We start from the raw sequence: 17051 nt of genomic DNA, 5'->3' as shown, positions 1-17051 counted from the left end.
CCCCCCCCCCTGGCGTCTGCCCCTCTCGCCACCCTTGCCATCCCACCCATGCCCCTTGCTAGCCGTTAGCTTCCCCTCCCACTCCGGCCCGTCCTCCCCCCTCTCCTCCGCAGCCCCCAATGCCTCCTCCCCAGGCAGACCCCGGCAGTGCCTGGACCACGGTGTCGTCGCGCCGCCGCAAAGGCACCACCACAACCACTACAACCACAACCAACACCACCACCACCACCACCTCATCCTCCTCCTCCTCCTCCTACCAACCACCCAACAAACAAGAAACTGGCGTTCCGGCCGCCGCCGCCCCCATCACCATGCCTCCCCCCGACGACCTCGAAGCCGCCGTGGACGAAATCTCGGCCACGTACACCCACATCCGCGACCGCTGGCTCGCCGGCCCCGCCTACGCCGCGCTCCGCAGCCTGATCCGGTCTGCGGCGCCGTCGCACGCGCCCGTCACGGCCGCCGTCTGCCTCGGAAACGGGCCCCTGCACGCCCCGGACTCCAACTGGGACCGCCGCCGCAGCGCCCACGTGCAGACGGCCGCGCTGCTGGCCCTGATCGACCTGCTCTCCGAGCCCGAGGAGGCGACGCCGCCCCCGCCCCAGCCCGCCCAAAAGATCCGCTGCGTCTTCCAGGAGCCCGAGTACACGCCCGCCGACGTGGCCTTCATCGAGCGCATGGGCCACGTCGTCGTCGAGGACCCGGCCGCCTTCGACATGGTGTCCGAGTCGGGCCTGCTCTGGGGCGTGCACATGTACCACGAGGTCTACAGCCGTGCCCTCGGCGGCGCCCAGCCCGCCATGTTTGTCGGCACAAAGTGGACCACGTGGGACGAGGTGCCCGACGACGACGGCACCATCAAGGACTCGCTCGCCAAGGTCGCCCGGATACACCAGACCTACGACATGCTCGAGTTCCCGCCCGACGAGGCCTCCTTCTCTTTTGGTGACACGTGCATCTACTGGAGAAAGGCGGCCACGGCCGCAACCCGCCGCTGATTCACGTTTTAAAAAAAACAACCTCTGAACGATACCCACGCTTGCCACGCTCATGAACGCTGTCTCTATTTTCACTTTAAGCTTGGCATTCTCCCTCTCCCTAATCTATTAATCCATGTGCCGAGGAGCGAGTGCAGCTGCAGCTGCAGTTGCCCTCTGCTCCCTGTCCAAGATGTAGTATTTTCACCTGGGTATTGAAAGACTGTCGAACTTTCAGGGGCTCCTACTGTCGAAAGCAAGGTTGGGCTTGGTCGTTTGTCGCCGCCATCTAGCAAGATTTCCAGCAAATAAGAACTGTCCTGGCAGCATCAGCCCAGAGCATGCGTCACGGCTTCTGCCCACTCCTTGACCGCCGCGTCGGCGCTTCTGTCTTTGGCTATGCGTGCCCAGCTCGCGCCACCCAGGTCCTTGACCACGGGCTTGAGGCCCTCCACCTTGGCCAGGGTGCCAAGCGCCACCAGAGCCCGGACCACCGTCGACGCATCGTTGTTGTTCTGGAGCACCTCGCCCAGGCAGTTGACGAGGAGCGAGAGCCCCTCGGTGGGGAGCTCCGTCTTGCCGCCCTTGGCCGCCTGGCTCCACGCTAGCACGGCGTAGTTGAGCGCCACCGAACTCAGGGCGATGGAGAGGTTTCGGTTGTTGGGACCGACCGGCCCCTTGAAAGGCTCGGCCTCGATGCCGAGGATGGCCTCCATAGTGGACACGACCCGCGCAAAGACGGCCACGGCGAGCTGGCGGCCCTGCTCCGTGGCGAATATGTTGGTGATGGCACGCATGGCCATGAATGCAGACGCCTCGTTGACCGGTGCCCCAGCCGGGGTCTCGAAAGCCCCCGTCAGCACGGCGTCGAGGAAGTTACCGTGTGCATTGTGGCTGTATGTTGCCGCCGCCTCCGACACGGCCAGGCAGCGGAGCAGATCCAGGCTGGGCAGCCGTGTGCTATACTGCCAGTTGACCGCCATCTTCATCACCAGCCCGATCTGCTGCGAAGAGACTTCAAACTCCGCTGGCTTCTTGGCCGCTGACGGAGAAACCTTGGTTGGTGCTGACGTCAGGGCCGCCTGAAGCTCTCTGGCCAAAGACTGCAAAGAAGACACCTCTGTGGGGTTCAGGGCAAACTCCTTGTCCCCAATTTTGACGAGGTCGGCATTCAAAGACAGGATCTTCTTGAGTAATGCTATAGTCGTTTGGTGGCATGTTAGATCACCGCAGTGGCAAGGGGAACCATGACCACTTACGCTCCGAGTTTAGTGTCGGGATCAGCACAAAGTCTGTGCTGGGTAGAACCTGTTTTGGCGCACTCGCGGTTGGCGGTGCCGAGCTCTGAGCACCGCCTGAAAAATCGGCATTCTCGAGCTTCTGGCCGCCAGATTCCCTGACAACGAACTGAGCCACCTGCTCCAAATAACTAATGGGTAGCTCGTTCTTTTCTAGAAACCTCCTGGCTGCGTCATACGGGTTCTCGTTGGCGTTGTATGGCAGAGATAGTGTGGGTTTGCCGTCTTCGATGTCGACCTGGAACACAAAGTCCCACTCCTTGCCGTCGTACTGCTTCTTCTTGTCGGAGCTCCCTGGGGAGTCGACGACGGCACCGTAGAGTTCCCATTTTTGTTGCGCTAAAAACGAGCGCTAGTCAGCAAACGGCCGCAACCATAAAGGCGGCATGGCATGACTTACCAACCGACCACATGTGGGCGTCAAGTCCGCCATCCGGGTTCTTGATCACCTGTATCTGGCCGTCCTTCTTGCCTACGTTGGTCGTGAGGAATTCTGGCCCGGGGAAGGCCTGGTTCTGGAGGTCGCCTGACATGGTCTCCTTGGGGATGGCCATGCCCCTCAGCGTCTCGTCAAACTGGCGCAGCGTGTCTGCGTCGGCGATGCGGTCAGCAGACCGGGTCCAGATGCGTATTATGTTGTCGCTGGCGCCCGACACGATGTCTCCCGTCTCCGGACAGACGTCAACGGCCCACACCGAGACGGCGGGATGCACCAGCGTCTGCACACACTCGGCCCCCTTCCACACCCTTACGGTCCTGTCTTCGCCGGCGCTGACAATCTCGCCCGAGGGCAGACAGGCCAGAGAGTAGACGAAGGACTCGTGACCGTGCAGCTCCGTGACCTGCTGACCCTGCGGGGTCCAGAGGCGGATGATAAAGTCGTTTCCGGCGCTAGCAAAGCGGGCGCCGCTAGGGTGGCCGGGTGGCAGGCGACATAAGGCGCGAACGGGCTCGGCAGTGAATATGGTCTTGGCAGGGGACTGCGGATGGTCCGGCTGGGCGCGGGCCAGACCGTAGGCGCGGATCATGTTGTCGGCGCATCCCGTTACTACCGAGGAGCCGTCAAGGGCCAGGACGGCCGTGACCGACTTGTCATGGCCGTCGAGCTCGGCGGCGAGGTCCCACTTTCCCACATGCCATATCTTGGCCTTGGTGTCCCAGCTGCCCGAGGCGATAAACTTACCGTCGGGCGAGACGTCGAGGCTGCACACGTTGTTCTCGTGGCCGGGCAGGAGGATGGGGAAGCCTTCGCCCTGCTCGTCGGCGGGCCGTGGCTGGTGGACGTAGATGATGGGGTCGAGACCGCTAGTGACGACCAGGCCGTCGGGATGGGCGGGCGAGGGCGGAACGATGGCGAGCGAGTTGACGTAGGAGCTGGATTGGGCGAGGGCTGCGCTCTCGAACACGGGCGGGCCCTCGGCGGGCGAGGACCGCTTCCACAGGCGCACTGAGTTGTCCCTCGAGGCCGAGACGATCACGTCGCTAGACTTGTAGCGGACGGATTTGACCTGGGGCTGTTAGGCGTGGTTATGGGCATGGGGATGATGGCTCAGAGGACACCCACATCGTTGGAGTGGCCCTGCAGCTGGGCCGAAAGCTTGAAGATGGACATGGCGCTCGGCTGCGCTGAATCCGAGCCGCCGCGGTTGAGAAGGTTGTTTGGTGGTGGCTGGAATTCAATGGCGGTTGAACCGACGATGATGAAAGGGCGGGGCACACACCTCAGGCAGGTGGTATGTGCCTGCTCCCTAATCGCTAGCAGCTCGCAAATACCCCACACTGCGCCGAGCTCCAGCCGTGCTGGGGTCGCTCTAGCCAGCAAGGTGGCACAGACGGGACATTAGACGGTGCAGTAAAGGCGGTAGGTACTCCCTATTCTGCTACAAGAGCCGCTGTGTTTCAGGTACCTTCCTTGCAGGGTCGCTTGAGCGGCAGGCACGCAGCGCGCACAGACCGCTTGGGCCTGCCCCGCCGTCCCCAAACGTCCAGACCCCAGACCGAAAATACGAAAGGCCTCCTTTTTTCCTTCTCCTTTCCACTGCCAGCCACGACTCTCCGACCGACACCGACAACGGGCTTCCTGGGACAGCGAGGCATTCCTTTTTGTTCTTCTTTTTTCTTCTTCTTCCTCTCTCTCTCTATTGCAATTCTCGACTTTCCCTGTATCTCGAACTACACTCCCTGGCTCGCACCTGTGTCCCATCCTGCGTTTGCGGACAGCGCAACAAAGAAAAACAAACCAAAAAAAACATCAAAAAATAACTGACGACCGCTACGACTTGACGAACTCGACGACATCATAATTCCATTCCTTAGGGAGGATTGGTTACGGCCTTTTGCACACCGGCCGTCTTTGGACTCCCGTTTGATCACAACTCTCTATAAGACTTGACCCATCGTCCATCTACGCAAACGACATCTACCCGCTTCACGCACACACAACACCAACTCGGTCCGAAACAGGGCTCCTAACAAGATGGCTGCCGAGGCCCCCCGCCAATACGTCCCGCTCACCTGCCACGGCCACTCGCGCCCTGTGCCTCACATTAACTTCTCCTCAACCTTTGAGCAGGAAAACTACTTTATGCTGTCGGCTTGCAAAGGTGCGTCTGTTGTGGCCTCGCTGCCCCGCCTCGGCCCAACTGTTGCGTCGGCTGACATTCTTTGCAGATGGCAACCCCATGTTGCGCCACGGCCAGACGGGCGACTGGATCGGCACCTTTATCGGCCACAAGGGCGCCGTCTGGCAGGCCAAGCTCAGCCCGGATATGAGCAATGCCGCTACCGCCTCGGCCGACTTTAGCTGGTAGGCCTGGTCCTCGATGCTCGACATTGCTTGCTCCTTGTTTGGTCTGGTTTCTGACATTCAGGGGCTTTCCCCTCACAGCAAGATCTGGAACTCGCACACGGGCGAGGTCCTCTTCACGCTCAAGCACGACCACATCGTCCGCGCCGTCGCCTACCCCCCAACCAACTCGGACATGGTGGCGACGGGCGGGTTTGAGAAGAAGCTTCGACTGTGGGACCTCCAGGACGCGTCGTCCAAGGAGGCCACCGAGGAGATGGAGCTGGACGCCTCGCGCGCCCACGAGATCGGCGAGGGCACGCACACGGACCCCATCAAGGCCATTGTCTGGACTATGGATACCAACATCATTGTCACGGCCTCGGGCAAGACGCTCCGCTGGTTCGACGTGCCGTCCAAGCAGATGGTCAAGTCGCTCACCCTCGACGCCGAGATCAAGTCGTGCGAGGCTGTCCAGCTCGATCCCGACTTCGCCGAGCCGACGGACATCAACGGCGGCCAGCCCGTGCTCGCCATTGCCGCAGGCAAGGCGGTGTACTTCTACGGCGGGCCGCAGATGATGGACGAGCTTAAGCAGTTCAAGCTGAACCACGGCGTGGCCAGTGTTGGCCTGGATCTCAAGCAGAGGAAGTTTGCCGTCGGCGAGGAGCCTGGAACTTGGGTCCGGGTCTACAGCTATGAGGACGGTTCTGAAATGGGTAAGTTGCTTCGTCCCCTGGCCCCAATCTTTTGCCATGTCCGGCTAGCTCACAGCGCAACGTCACAGACGTCCACAAGGGCCACCACGGACCGGTGTGGTCCATCTCCTTCTCGCCCGACGGCAAACTGTACGCCACGGCGTCCGAGGACGGCACCATCAAGCTGTGGAAGAACTGCCCGGGCTTTTACGGGCTCTGGCGGGGCGGGGCGGCAGCAGGCGAGAAGTCGTCGGATTAGAAATCGCGACGATCGCCCGAGGAGAGCAGGCCGCACGATCTGCTGGTCATGGCGGGCCGGGCGTCGACCCCGTCAGACACCAACTCGACTGGATCAGAGTCGTGGTCCATGGTTGACGGCGGCGAGCCCATCGAGCATACCACTGCCTTCCATGCCGTCAGGTTTCCGCAACAGACGCGCGTGCTCGACTTTGACCACTCGGCCCCAACCGAGACGTGTGGTCAGATGGCGGCTGCTATCTCGCGCCGCCACAACATCATGATGCCGTTCGGAGGCGACGGCTGTTGCGACATTCCCAGCCCCGCCGTCCCCAGTGACTCGGCCCGAGCGCAAGCGTGTTCTTCGGAGAGCGACAAGTCTAGCAGCGACTATGCCACTAGCGGCGCTCTTCTATCTCCTCTCGTCGCAAACGCCAGCTCCGGCGGCAACCGCCCCCGCAGCCACTCCAACCCGCCCCGTCCCGACTCAGAGAGCCCTGGCGCTGTCAGCAAACGTATGTTCCTGCAGGAGCTTGGCCGCCGCGGCGTGGCATTCAGCGAGCCTAATCCCAGCTTCTAATATTCATTGTATCATCCTTATCCCAAAACGACTCGCGAAGTTATACGACGGTGCCCCCTCCATGTTGACTGTATTAAGTAGTCCCTAGATGCGCGCCCGTTAACCCGAGTATCCCCCAAACACCAAGCCGGGGCGCGACTTGGACAAGATGTGTTTTGCGCAGGTTTGTATTCCATTTTTTGAGGTAGGATCGAATGATGCCTGGATCTGTCGGGCGTCAGCCATTGTTAGTCCTGACTTGGAGGAAGACGGTTTGAACTAGAAGAGGGTCGTGCCCGTGTAATCCAAGCAGCTTGATACGACTGCACACAGCGGTGGCTTAAGAAGAAGGAAAGATGGGCACAATATATTATGGCGGGCTGCGTCACCATCATGACATATCTGCGGTGCCTCTTCGGTGCCCGATGTCTTTGCCTCGAGGCATGTACTGCAGTAAAGCTGGTCACATTCTAGCATGCACGGCGTTGCCCATGGGAAGAAGCAAAAAAAAAAAAGCCTCTGAAGATATCTTACATGAAATCATTTTATGAGGATGAGTGGATGTTTCTTTCAGACAAAACGAAGCACTCGAATTGTCCGTGACGGCCTTTGTTTGCTGCGAGTGTATATTTCCTTCCTGTTCTTTTTCCTTATCCCAGGAAACTCTTCTCATCTTGTAACGACAATATGGCCTCCCCATCCCGGTTCCTCTTCCTCTCCTTGCGGTTCTTATTCTCTTATTCTCTTTTACGTATCGCAATCACGACCTCTTTCTTCCCACCTCCTTGCCTATCGAGACCTCTCAACAACCAACCTACTTTCCCTCCCCGCCCGACTGCCTACCAGCATTAATATCCTCTAACCTTGGGCTACGCCTCCCCCATCTCTTTAGCAATACCTCCAACACCACACCAAAACCCTCAATCTACTCCCACCTACACGGACAAGTCAACCCTTGAAACGCTCCACTAGCCGACCTTCGAGATGCATGCTCCGAGCTGCCTAGGAAGCCCACGTCAAGCAGTTGAGTCTTCTGATCTGCAACAACAGCCCCGCCTCGGGGGTAGCCATCGGCTGGGTAGGCTGTCAGAGACGTCGGGAGTGAATGGAGATTTGTGCCAAACTATCTGCTTGTGCAAATTTTGGGCAACTGGTTGTAATTGACACGACACACCAAGCCCCATTACATGGGCGTTATACCTCGCCGTCCAGCAAGCGGGCGTAAGGGGATTTCCTCAGCTCAGGTAGCGCCCATTTGACCATCCATTCGCAGCGGAGCAGCTCCGCCGCCGTCGGACGCTCCTCTGGCCTGTACGCCAGCATACGGCGCAGCATAGCCTTGAAGGCCAAAGTCTCCTGATCGCCGAGGATTTCTAGGCCCCCCGTTTGACGTCTCTCCTGAATGCACTCCACGAATTTGCCGTCGAAAGACGTTGCACACCATACCGCGTGCCCGCCTGGCCCTATCTCACCGTCTTCGGTAAAGTACTTTGACCGCGCCTCCCATTTATCCCACCACTCCAACGGCAGCTTCCCTAGGGCCAAAACCCACTGCCATGTGATAAGGTCGTCGTCAGGGTTCCATGCATCTTGGAACAGGCGCATGCCACCGAAGATTTCCCATATGTTGCCTGCAAGAGCCCATATGTCGGAGCTGGAGGAGAGGCACCGGTCCTTTTCGTAGAAAGCCTCGGGTGCGATGAAGCCGAGAGGAGGGCATGTTTTGTGCATGCTGTCTGGGGTCATGTGATATGACGAACCAAAGTCTGCCACCATAGCCTTAGTCTCGGATACAGAACAATCTTTCGGCAGCTTTCCAAGATAGGCCGAAAAGGTGATATGAGGCGGGATGCCGGGCCCCAGTGGCTTTTCGTCGTGTCTCACAGCGGGCTCCGTAGGAATTAGTGGGTATTTGGCGTAAAGCTCATCCACCGTAAGTTGGTCCAAATTGTTGGTTGCCGGGCATAGCAAAAGGTTCCCGAGGTGCAGATCTCCGTGGACGATTCCTCTGGAGTGGATGTAGTCGAGGGCTAGGACAAGCTGGGCAGCTAGAGAACGAGCAGTATCAATCGGGAACGGCGCCTCCTCGTCGAGTGCTTCTTGGATGCTGCACAAGGCTGGCGGGGTTGCGATGCATGGGTGACGTCCATTGGGGCCCTCAACCGTAAACCGGTCGAGAACCTTGGGTATCATGGACCGGCCCGGTGCGTTCTTCGAGGACGGGCGATTCAGGAAGTCGAGCATCTCGTACTCGTCAAAGGGGGAGTCCGCAGTACCAACTTTGATGGCGACGTAGGCTTGCGATGCCTCATTTCGACACAGCCAAGTAGTGGAGAAGCCCCCATAACCCAGCTTGTGTACAACTCGGTATCTTGATCCCAGGGTGTCCCCTATGAGGACTGGGTGGTAGCCACCAGGAGCATAACGATAGAGCTGTTCGGCGTAGGGGATGAAGTGGTACTCGGGCATGGGAGCCTTCTTAGGTTCGTGAAGAGCATCTCCTGTTGACATGCTTATCGGGCGCGCTCTAGAGAGGATCAGACCTTGAGGAGGCAGTAGTTGGTGGCGGAAAGATGAGAAACGGGAAAGCAATGATGGGCAACGAAAAAACGAACGGGATGCAGCGGAAAAGGCCATTTGCTAGAGTTGCGAAGCTCCCCGGCGGGACTTCATAGAGGATGTTATACTATATGAATCCGTTGGCCTTGCGGCTATGGGTGGAATGGATGCTTTTGTAATTTTCAGCATCGCCACGGCCGATGATCGCCCCGCCATGGTGGAGCTTGACGTTGCCGCAACCTTCGGAGTTCTGGCGCGTAGGGCCCACCCGCCGCGTTGCGGCAGCCACCCTGTAGTTTTCGAATGTTCCCTCAAAACACAATCATCTAACTACATCCATCCCATTCCAAACCCATACACATACACTCGGTACCATCTATCCCATGTCTACCATTAACATCGTCAAGTACTACTTTTACAAGGCCATTGTTCCCGCGAAGCCAGAGCTGGTTAGCCAGTACGTCGCTCTTGCGTACCAGACAGCGAAGGACCGGCATATCTACCCCAAGGCCATCCTCATCAGGTTTACCCAAGAACCCTATCTCCCCGAAAGCTCTTGTGCGAAAGCAAGCGGCCTTGGGAATATTTACTAACAAAAGCCCTCTGCTTAAATGTTAGGTCGCACCTCCACAGGTCGACGTACGTCAAAGGCCAACGCGTTTCTGACCCCAACGGACTCCACCTCACCGTCTCCTTCAAGGACGAAAATGGAGTAACCACCGAGACACACGTGAGCTCCCACGGATACGTCAAGGACAAGACCGACACTGTAATCAACAAAGCTGTGCACACAAACCCCAAAGCCGACACTACGCCAAGGGGGACACCGAAGCCGGGACAGGCTCGCAAGGTGGTGTGGCCAGACGATTCGGAACTGTTCCAGGAACCATAGATTAGGTATGGGCATATGGAATAGCTGGCCAGGGAATTTTCGGAAGTTATCATTGTATTAATCTTTAGCTAGGCCGGGCTGTTACGGCCACCAACGTAACCTTGGGAAAAAGGCCATTACTAAAGCATAAAGTGCTATAGTAAATAGTAAAGGTTTAAAGCTACCCCGCGAAACAGGTTACGTAATAATTAAATGCTATATTTGCTATAAACATAGCAAATATAACAAAATGCTATAAATAAATATAGCATACATAGCAAAATAAATAATACCAAAGTTTTAAAGTATAAAAAAAAATTATTTGTTTTAAATAATTTTTACCAAATGTACTGTTATTAATTAATTTAAATTAACTTTTAAATATTTTTTAAAGCAAGCATTTAAATTGCACTTAAATTATTTGTAAATCATTTTTAATTTATTAAATTACGTGCTATTATTTAGTGCTTTTATAATGCTTTACTTTAAAAGCAAAAGTTTAATTGTGTTACAACCAACAAACACCTGGCCGGGACAGGAAGCCAGGAAGGCGAGGGGTAAGCAAGCGCTTACCCCTTACCAAGGGGAGCTTAAATAAGCCGCCCTTAATTTATTAATGGGGTTACAAATTACTTAGGTAATTTGTAATCTATCGACAAAATTACAGGTTACCACTTTGGGGAAGGATGGAAGCAGCGTTAGGAACGGGCTATAAAAAGGAAAGGTTTTTTACTGTTTTAAGTAATTTTCGATTAAGGCTTTAGCATTAGTTAAACTTTAATTAGCTTTTAAGTAACCTTTAAAGCAAGCATTTAAACCGCACTTAAATTACTTTGTAAATCCCTTTAATTTGTTAAATTACGTATTATTGTTCGATATTTTTTTAGTGCTTTACCTTAAAAATAAAAGCTTAATTGTAACATTTTAATTAATTTTGTTTAGTACCCGAACCGGTACCGAACAATAACGATAGCAACCAAAATCGGCAAGTCCTTTACAAAAAAGAACGACGAACATTTTAGCTACGCAAGCAAAACTTACGATATAATAAAAGTAACAAAGGCTAAAACCGCGTTTATAACCATAACCGCAAACTTTACCCAATTTAAACAATAAATTAGCGTTTTGCAAACGGCGGTTCGAACTTACAAATTTTTTACCCTTAACCGGTACAACGGCAAAAAAGGCACCTTTAAAGCTTTTTTAACCAAATATCGAAAGTATTTCGCTTTTTACCAAATTTAATTTACGATTAAAAAATAAAAGGTTGTTTACGCAATTATTCGTTTTAAAAGCAAAATAAAAAAATGGTTCGAGCCCGTATAAACAAACTTTTTTAAAAGCTATAATAAAAGCAAAAAAAAAACCAAAATTATTTTTGCCAATTTTATTCGGTTCGAAAAAAAAATTACTAACGTATTTGGCCAAATTAACAAGCAACGAATTGTTAAAAGGGAAATATTTTAATTTCGATAAAAAGGCGCAACGTTAAAGTACGTTTCCGATTTTTAACGCTTTGCTAACAAATTCGATTAAACCAACCAAACCAAAATGGCCCATTTGTACAATGGGCTCCAAAACAACGTAAAAAACGAGGTTTTAAAGGTTAATTAATCCGAATTTTTCGCTAAATACGTTATTATCGTAATTAAAATTAGCAATAAATTATATAAGCGCCGTTTGGAAAAAAAAGGATAAAAAACCAAGCTTGTAATATAAAGCAACCAACCGTAACAACGGTTCGACCGCAACAAATTTATAATTTATGGTTGTTATTTTGGCCTTATGGATTTTAGCGCCGGCGCTACGCATTAAAAGCAAAAAAAGCGCAAATTCCAAAACCCCAAAAATAGCAAATGCTTTTAGTATAAATAATTTAAGCACATTAAAAAGGATTGCTTTTAAAAAAAAAAGCAAAAAAAAGTATTATGGGGCAATAAACTTAAAGTAGCAGTAATAACCAAAAAAAAAATAATAAGCCCGAAAAATAACGGCTATTTTAGCCCGACGTTTTTTTGGACTGTATGTATTAACAACCATTGCGTTGCCCATTATTCCAATAAAAATGCAATAAAGTGGTTTTCCCGCAAGCAATTAGCTATAGCTAAACGAAGGAATTTTATAGCAATTTGCAATAACAATCCAATTAATTTTAACAACGAAAGCGACCAGGTTTAAATCGATAAAATTTTTTAAAAAAACCCCGAATTACAAAACGAAATATTTTAAAAATAGCTTTTGCGTATTGCCGAATAAAAAGGAATATTAAATGCTTTTATTAAAAAAAAAACTTTAAAAACGAAATAACCCAATAAAGGCTTAGCCCGAAACTTTGGGTTAAACCCAATTCAATTCCCGATTTCGAGCCAAAAAATAGCAAAAAAGGAAATAAACTAACCATAAAAAATATTGTAAAAATCCTTTAAAACCCGGATTTTGCTATTTTTAAACCAATTAAAACGTAAATAACAAGCAAAAGTTTTTACAAACGGGTAACGTTTAAAAAAAGCGAATTCGAAAAAAAAAGCAACGAAAAAAATTTAAGCAACTTTTGCCGGTACGCTAAAAACGCCCGCATTTTACAAAAATATATACGAGCGGCGTACCAAAAACGATACCAACGAAAGTACAAATTAAAACGCAACCAAAGCGTTAATTTACAAAATTTTTAAACGCAAGCCAAACGTTAGCCAAAAAGGGAAAACGAACCGAACCGCAACCAATTTATTGTGGTTAAAACCGACGGTTTGGCTTATGCATGCGCAGCAATGCTAAATTAAATTAATTACAAAACGTTCCGTTAAAACGGGCTTGCTATGCAAAGGCAGGAAAAAGGTTTGCACCTAGCATGCCCGAAAGCCGTAATTAAGCAATTCCAAAAAGGCGAAAAAGCTTGGAATAAAGCTAAAACCCGACGGCGCTTTTAAAACGTTAATTTGCTAAAAAAAAAACGGCACTTTTTACGAAGCTACATTAATTAAGGACGATTTTGGGCGCTTTATTAATTGGTTTGGTAGCGATTACCCAATTACGTACCGAAAGTACACCCGGTTGCAAGCATATAACCAAAAATGGGCCGAAAAGCTACGAAATAGCACTAAAAAAAAAAATTACAATAGCTTTATGCTTAATTATTAAAAGCATTTATAGCTATTTTGGGAAAAATATTTCGCTACAAATTATGCAATATATTTGGTTTAAAAGCTTTGGAGCAATTTTTTCCTTTATCGATAAATTAACAAGCTTATTACCAAATTTAAATTAGCATAGCAATTACCCAAATGGTTTATTACCAAAAAGTACGAAAAGTTAGCAATGTTTCGATCCAACCTTTAATGGCTTATGCTTTGCATTGCTAGGATTTTAAAATAGCAAAAATGCAAAGAATTGGAATGCTAAATTTATACCATGCAAAAAGCCAAAATATAGCAAATAAAATATAAGCTTTTATATATACCAATACGGTATAACAAGGACGTAAAAAGCTTGTATAAACCTTTTAGCAACCCCAATAACCCAAAATATATAAGGGTACGCAAAAAATAGGAAATAAAACTATCCAAACTTTAAATAAAGCATTTCGAAATAAAAAACTAAGGAATTTACTTGTACCAAAGCCATAAAAAGGATAATTATTTACAATAAAAACCTTAGCAGTAATAATTAGCCCGAACGAATAACATTTTTATATATGGGTACGATAAGGCCTTTATCGCTTAAAAACTTTAATCGATTGCAATGCTTAAAGCAATTACGTATTGCTATAAGCAATATTACGATACGGTATTTTTGTACGCAAAAAAAACAAGCTATATTTTTTTACAATAATAAAAAAAAAGCCAATCGAATATAGCGGCGGATGGATTGATATTAAAACCGATTATTTTAGCTTTCGATACCGAAGTAAAATTTTTTAAATAACGCTGGACGCGTTAAAAATACGAAACGAAAATGTGGTTTTTGGGATTTCGTAATTACAAAAGTATAATCCAAAAATTAATTAAAAAAATAACAATTTTTAATAAAAATTTTTATTAGCAATTAAAAAAGCTTAACAATTACGGGCCGTAAACAATGCAAAAATAAAGCCAAAAAAAGGTATCCCAACGGAAATAAAGCAAAGCAGCAACTTTTAAACCCTATTACAAAAAACCATAACGACGTTTTACGATGGATTTAAATAAAGGCTATAATAATTAGCCAACGTATTTTCGAAATACTATAAGTATTGGAAGTTATTCCAAAAAAATTTAAAAACGGTGCTTTTAAAATACGGGCCGTTTAATTATAAAATTAAATTTAAACCAAATGCGCAATTTAAGTACCAAAAATTGTACCAATTTAACTTTAAGCAATAAAAAGGGTTAAAAAAGCAATTACGGGAAGATTTAAAAAAAGGGGTAATTAAACTTTCGATATTTCCAATAAAATACGGAATTTTGTTTGTGCTTAAAAAAAACGGAAAGGAACGAATATGCATCGATTACTAACTATTAAACGAAATTACAATAAAGGATCGATATTTTTTGCTTTTTATTAACGAATTACGCGATAAATTCGGCAAAGCCGAATATTTTACGGGTTTGGACCTTCGAAAAGCATATAAATTGTTTTGAATTAAAAAAGGATAAAAATGGATAATAACCTTTCGAATACGGTTTAGCGTATACGAATTGTTGGTTATAACCTTTAAACTTACTAACGCGCTAGCTACGTTTTAGCGGATAATCGATTACGTGCTTCGAAAGCATTTTAACATTTTTATTTTAGCGTACTTAAACAACATTTTAATATATTTAAAAACGCTGGAAAAGCATAAATAACAAATGCATTAGGTATTGCAAAAGTTGCAAAACGCAAAGCTTTTAATTAACCCGGATAAATGCATGTGGTACGTTTAGGAAATGGTTTTTTTCGGGTTCGTTATTACGCTAGGAAAAGTTAAAATAAACCTAGCCAAAGTATAAGAAATGGCTAATTAGCTAGCGTTTACCAACGTACGAAAGGTACGGGCGTTTTTAAGGTTTTTTAATTTTTATCGACGGTTTATGCAAAGGTTTAATGGCAGCGTTACGTTATTTACAAAATTTACCAAAAACAATATTTAATTCCATTGGGAAGCACGAAAATAAGCCGCTTTTAAATAGCTTAAAAGCGCTATTTTACGGGAACCAATATTGGTTATTCCAAACCTTAACAAATTATTCGAAGTCGAAATTAACGCGTCGAATTACGCAATCGGGGAATAATTAAATTAACAAAATAAAAAAAAAGGCTGCATTTTTGCGCTTTCTTTTTACAAAAATTTAAAAAATTTAAGTTAAATTATTAAATTTATAATAAAAAGCTTTTCGTTATTATTAAAGCTTTAAAAAAATGGAAAGTATATTTGTATAAAGCAAATTACCAAATAACGATATATACCGACCATAAAAATTTAGCACATTTTATTACAAGCCAAAACCTTAACAAGCGTTAAATTCGTTAAAACCAGTATTTCCAAAACTACGACCTTTAAATTTTGTACCGAAAAGGATTAAAAAATGGAAAAGCAAATGCTTTAAGCAAAAAAAGCAACCACGAAGTTGCTATTCCAAAAAAAACCAAAACGCTTTTGGCCCGTAAGCTAAAAAAAGCGTTAATTTTAGCTTAGCAAGCAATGGCTTCGATAACCAAAAAGTAAAATTGGCCTTTAAAAAGGATTTTGGAAATTTACGGGCTATTAGCCTATAGCTATTTAAGGGTTACCAAAACATGGAAAAAGCTCCGGCAGCATTACGGGTTTACCGAAACCAAAGCAGCAATGCTGGAAGCAATAAAAGATTGCTAAGTATGCGTTAAAAATAAGCCTAACAAGCATTTTTTTTATAAATTGCTTTAACCATTGCTAGCGCCCAAAAAAGCGTGGCAAAAAATTACTATGGATTTTGTTGTTAAGCTTTTTAAATCCAAAAAGCTTTTAACGGGAACACAATATAATAATATATTGGTAGTAATGGACAAATTTACAAAGTATACCTTGTATTTACTATATAAAAAAAGTAACAACGTATTTACTTTAGCTTACGCTTTTTTTTAACACGTAATAACAAATTACGAAATGCCGCAAAAATTAATTACGGACCAAAACAAATTATTTATAAGCAAATTTTGGAAAACGCTTACGGCGTTTTTCGGAGCAAAATACGCTTTATCGATAGCGTACCACCCCCAAACGGACGGATAAACGGAACGAACCAATAAAACGATAAAGCAATATTTGCGCTATTATATTATTTATAAGCAAAATAATTGGGTCCAATTGTTATTAATTACCTAATTCGCTTACAATAATTCGGTGCATAAAAGCATAAAAAAAACGTCGTTTTACGCTAATTATAAGTATACCTTTACGGCGTACAACAAGCCCAAAGCCGAATTTAAAGCTTTAGCAACGGAAATCCAAATAACGAAGCTTACCAAACTATACCAAAATTTCCAAAATAAATTGGAAAACTTGCGTTACCGAATAGCAAAATAAACCAACAAAAAAAGGATCGAAAAACCGACTTTTAAAGAAAAGGATAACGTTTACCTTTTACGCGCTAACATTAAAATAAAAAGGCCAAACGATAAGCTGGATAGGAAAAGATAAGGACCCTTTCGGGTTACCCGTATTATTTTTCCGGTTAATTATAAATTTTAGCTATTACCAACCATGCAAATTTACCCAATTTTTTACGTTTTTTTGCTAAAACTAGCGCTTCCGGGCTTTAAAAGCACCAAATTAATAAAAATTAACCCTAACTAAAAGTAAAAGGTTAAGGCCATCCTTAACAAACGAACGCATTACCGCAAAAAGCAGTACTTTATTAAATGGAAAGGATAAGGGAATAAGCACAATACGTAAAAAAATACAACAAACTTTGGGAATTGCCAAAAGGCTTTGCAAAAGTATCGTTTAAAAAAAAGTTAGCAATAGCTTTAAAGCTTGCAAAACGCTTTAAATTTGGAGGAATTTAATAAGCAAAGGAAAAAAGCCCTTACAACATATTCAAAGGATAAGCTAGCAAGCTTAAACAAAAAAA

The 17051-nt window shown here is 47.2% G+C and overlaps 6 protein-coding genes across 6 annotated transcripts; 4 read left to right on the top strand and 2 right to left on the bottom strand.

The window, feature by feature from the left end:
- On the top strand, window positions 1–2853 carry GGTG_05018 (hypothetical protein). Its single transcript, XM_009222817.1, has one exon. The coding sequence runs from the start codon at window positions 120–122 to the stop codon at window positions 996–998; it is 879 nt and encodes a 292-aa protein (XP_009221081.1). The 5' UTR covers window positions 1–119; the 3' UTR covers window positions 999–2853.
- On the bottom strand, window positions 965–4030 carry GGTG_05017 (ubiquitin homeostasis protein lub1). Its single transcript, XM_009222816.1, has 4 exons — window positions 3840–4030; window positions 2676–3783; window positions 2237–2614; window positions 965–2175 (listed from the first exon to the last, which is right to left on the bottom strand). Exons 1-4 carry the CDS (start codon window positions 3885–3887, stop codon window positions 1307–1309), a joined length of 2403 nt encoding a protein of 800 aa, XP_009221080.1. The 5' UTR covers window positions 3888–4030; the 3' UTR covers window positions 965–1306.
- Window positions 4031–4751: 721 nt separating this feature from the next.
- Window positions 4752–6017, top strand: GGTG_05016 (serine-threonine kinase receptor-associated protein; the record flags this gene model as incomplete). The annotated part of the gene is made up of 4 exons (XM_009222815.1): window positions 4752–4878; window positions 4946–5081; window positions 5163–5779; window positions 5848–6017. The coding sequence occupies 4 exons, from the start codon at window positions 4752–4754 to the stop codon at window positions 6015–6017; spliced, it is 1050 nt and encodes a 349-aa protein (XP_009221079.1).
- A 48-nt stretch (window positions 6018–6065) lies between these two features.
- GGTG_05015 (hypothetical protein) lies at window positions 6066–6575 on the top strand (the record flags this gene model as incomplete). The annotated part of the gene is made up of 1 exon (XM_009222814.1): window positions 6066–6575. One exon carries the CDS (start codon window positions 6066–6068, stop codon window positions 6573–6575), a length of 510 nt encoding a protein of 169 aa, XP_009221078.1.
- Window positions 6576–7070: 495 nt separating this feature from the next.
- GGTG_05014 (CMGC/SRPK protein kinase) lies at window positions 7071–9304 on the bottom strand. Its single transcript, XM_009222813.1, has one exon. It carries the CDS (start codon window positions 9189–9191, stop codon window positions 7749–7751), a length of 1443 nt encoding a protein of 480 aa, XP_009221077.1. The 5' UTR covers window positions 9192–9304; the 3' UTR covers window positions 7071–7748.
- Window positions 9305–9408: 104 nt separating this feature from the next.
- On the top strand, window positions 9409–10186 carry GGTG_05013 (hypothetical protein). The gene is made up of 2 exons (XM_009222812.1): window positions 9409–9636; window positions 9732–10186. Exons 1-2 carry the CDS (start codon window positions 9497–9499, stop codon window positions 10003–10005), a joined length of 414 nt encoding a protein of 137 aa, XP_009221076.1. The 5' UTR covers window positions 9409–9496; the 3' UTR covers window positions 10006–10186.
- Window positions 10187–17051: the final 6865 nt, after the last annotated feature.

The sequence above is a fragment of the Gaeumannomyces tritici genome, assembly GCF_000145635.1.
Source record: "Gaeumannomyces tritici R3-111a-1 unplaced genomic scaffold supercont2.2, whole genome shotgun sequence".
Lineage (NCBI taxonomy): Eukaryota > Fungi > Ascomycota > Sordariomycetes > Magnaporthales > Magnaporthaceae > Gaeumannomyces > Gaeumannomyces tritici.
The sequence above is the reverse complement of the archived record's forward strand: the minus strand, read 5'-3'. Positions and strand labels throughout refer to the sequence as shown.

Excerpts from the sequence above, each read along its gene's own strand:
- GGTG_05017 (XM_009222816.1), bottom strand. The coding sequence starts at position 3,887 with ATGTCCATCTTCAAGCTTTCGGCCCAGCTGCAGGGCCACTCCAACGAT. Across the intron at positions 2,615-2,675 it reads CGCCCACATGTGGTCGGTTG|CGCAACAAAAATGGGAACTC; the intron begins GTAAGTCATGCC and ends GCTCGTTTTTAG. Across the intron at positions 2,176-2,236 it reads CCCGACACTAAACTCGGAGC|CATTACTCAAGAAGATCCTG; the intron begins GTAAGTGGTCAT and ends AAACGACTATAG.
- GGTG_05018 (XM_009222817.1), top strand. The coding sequence starts at position 120 with ATGCCTCCTCCCCAGGCAGACCCCGGCAGTGCCTGGACCACGGTGTCG.
- GGTG_05013 (XM_009222812.1), top strand. The coding sequence starts at position 9,497 with ATGTCTACCATTAACATCGTCAAGTACTACTTTTACAAGGCCATTGTT. Across the intron at positions 9,637-9,731 it reads CCCAAGGCCATCCTCATCAG|GTCGCACCTCCACAGGTCGA; the intron begins GTTTACCCAAGA and ends CTTAAATGTTAG.
- GGTG_05014 (XM_009222813.1), bottom strand. The coding sequence starts at position 9,191 with ATGGCCTTTTCCGCTGCATCCCGTTCGTTTTTTCGTTGCCCATCATTG.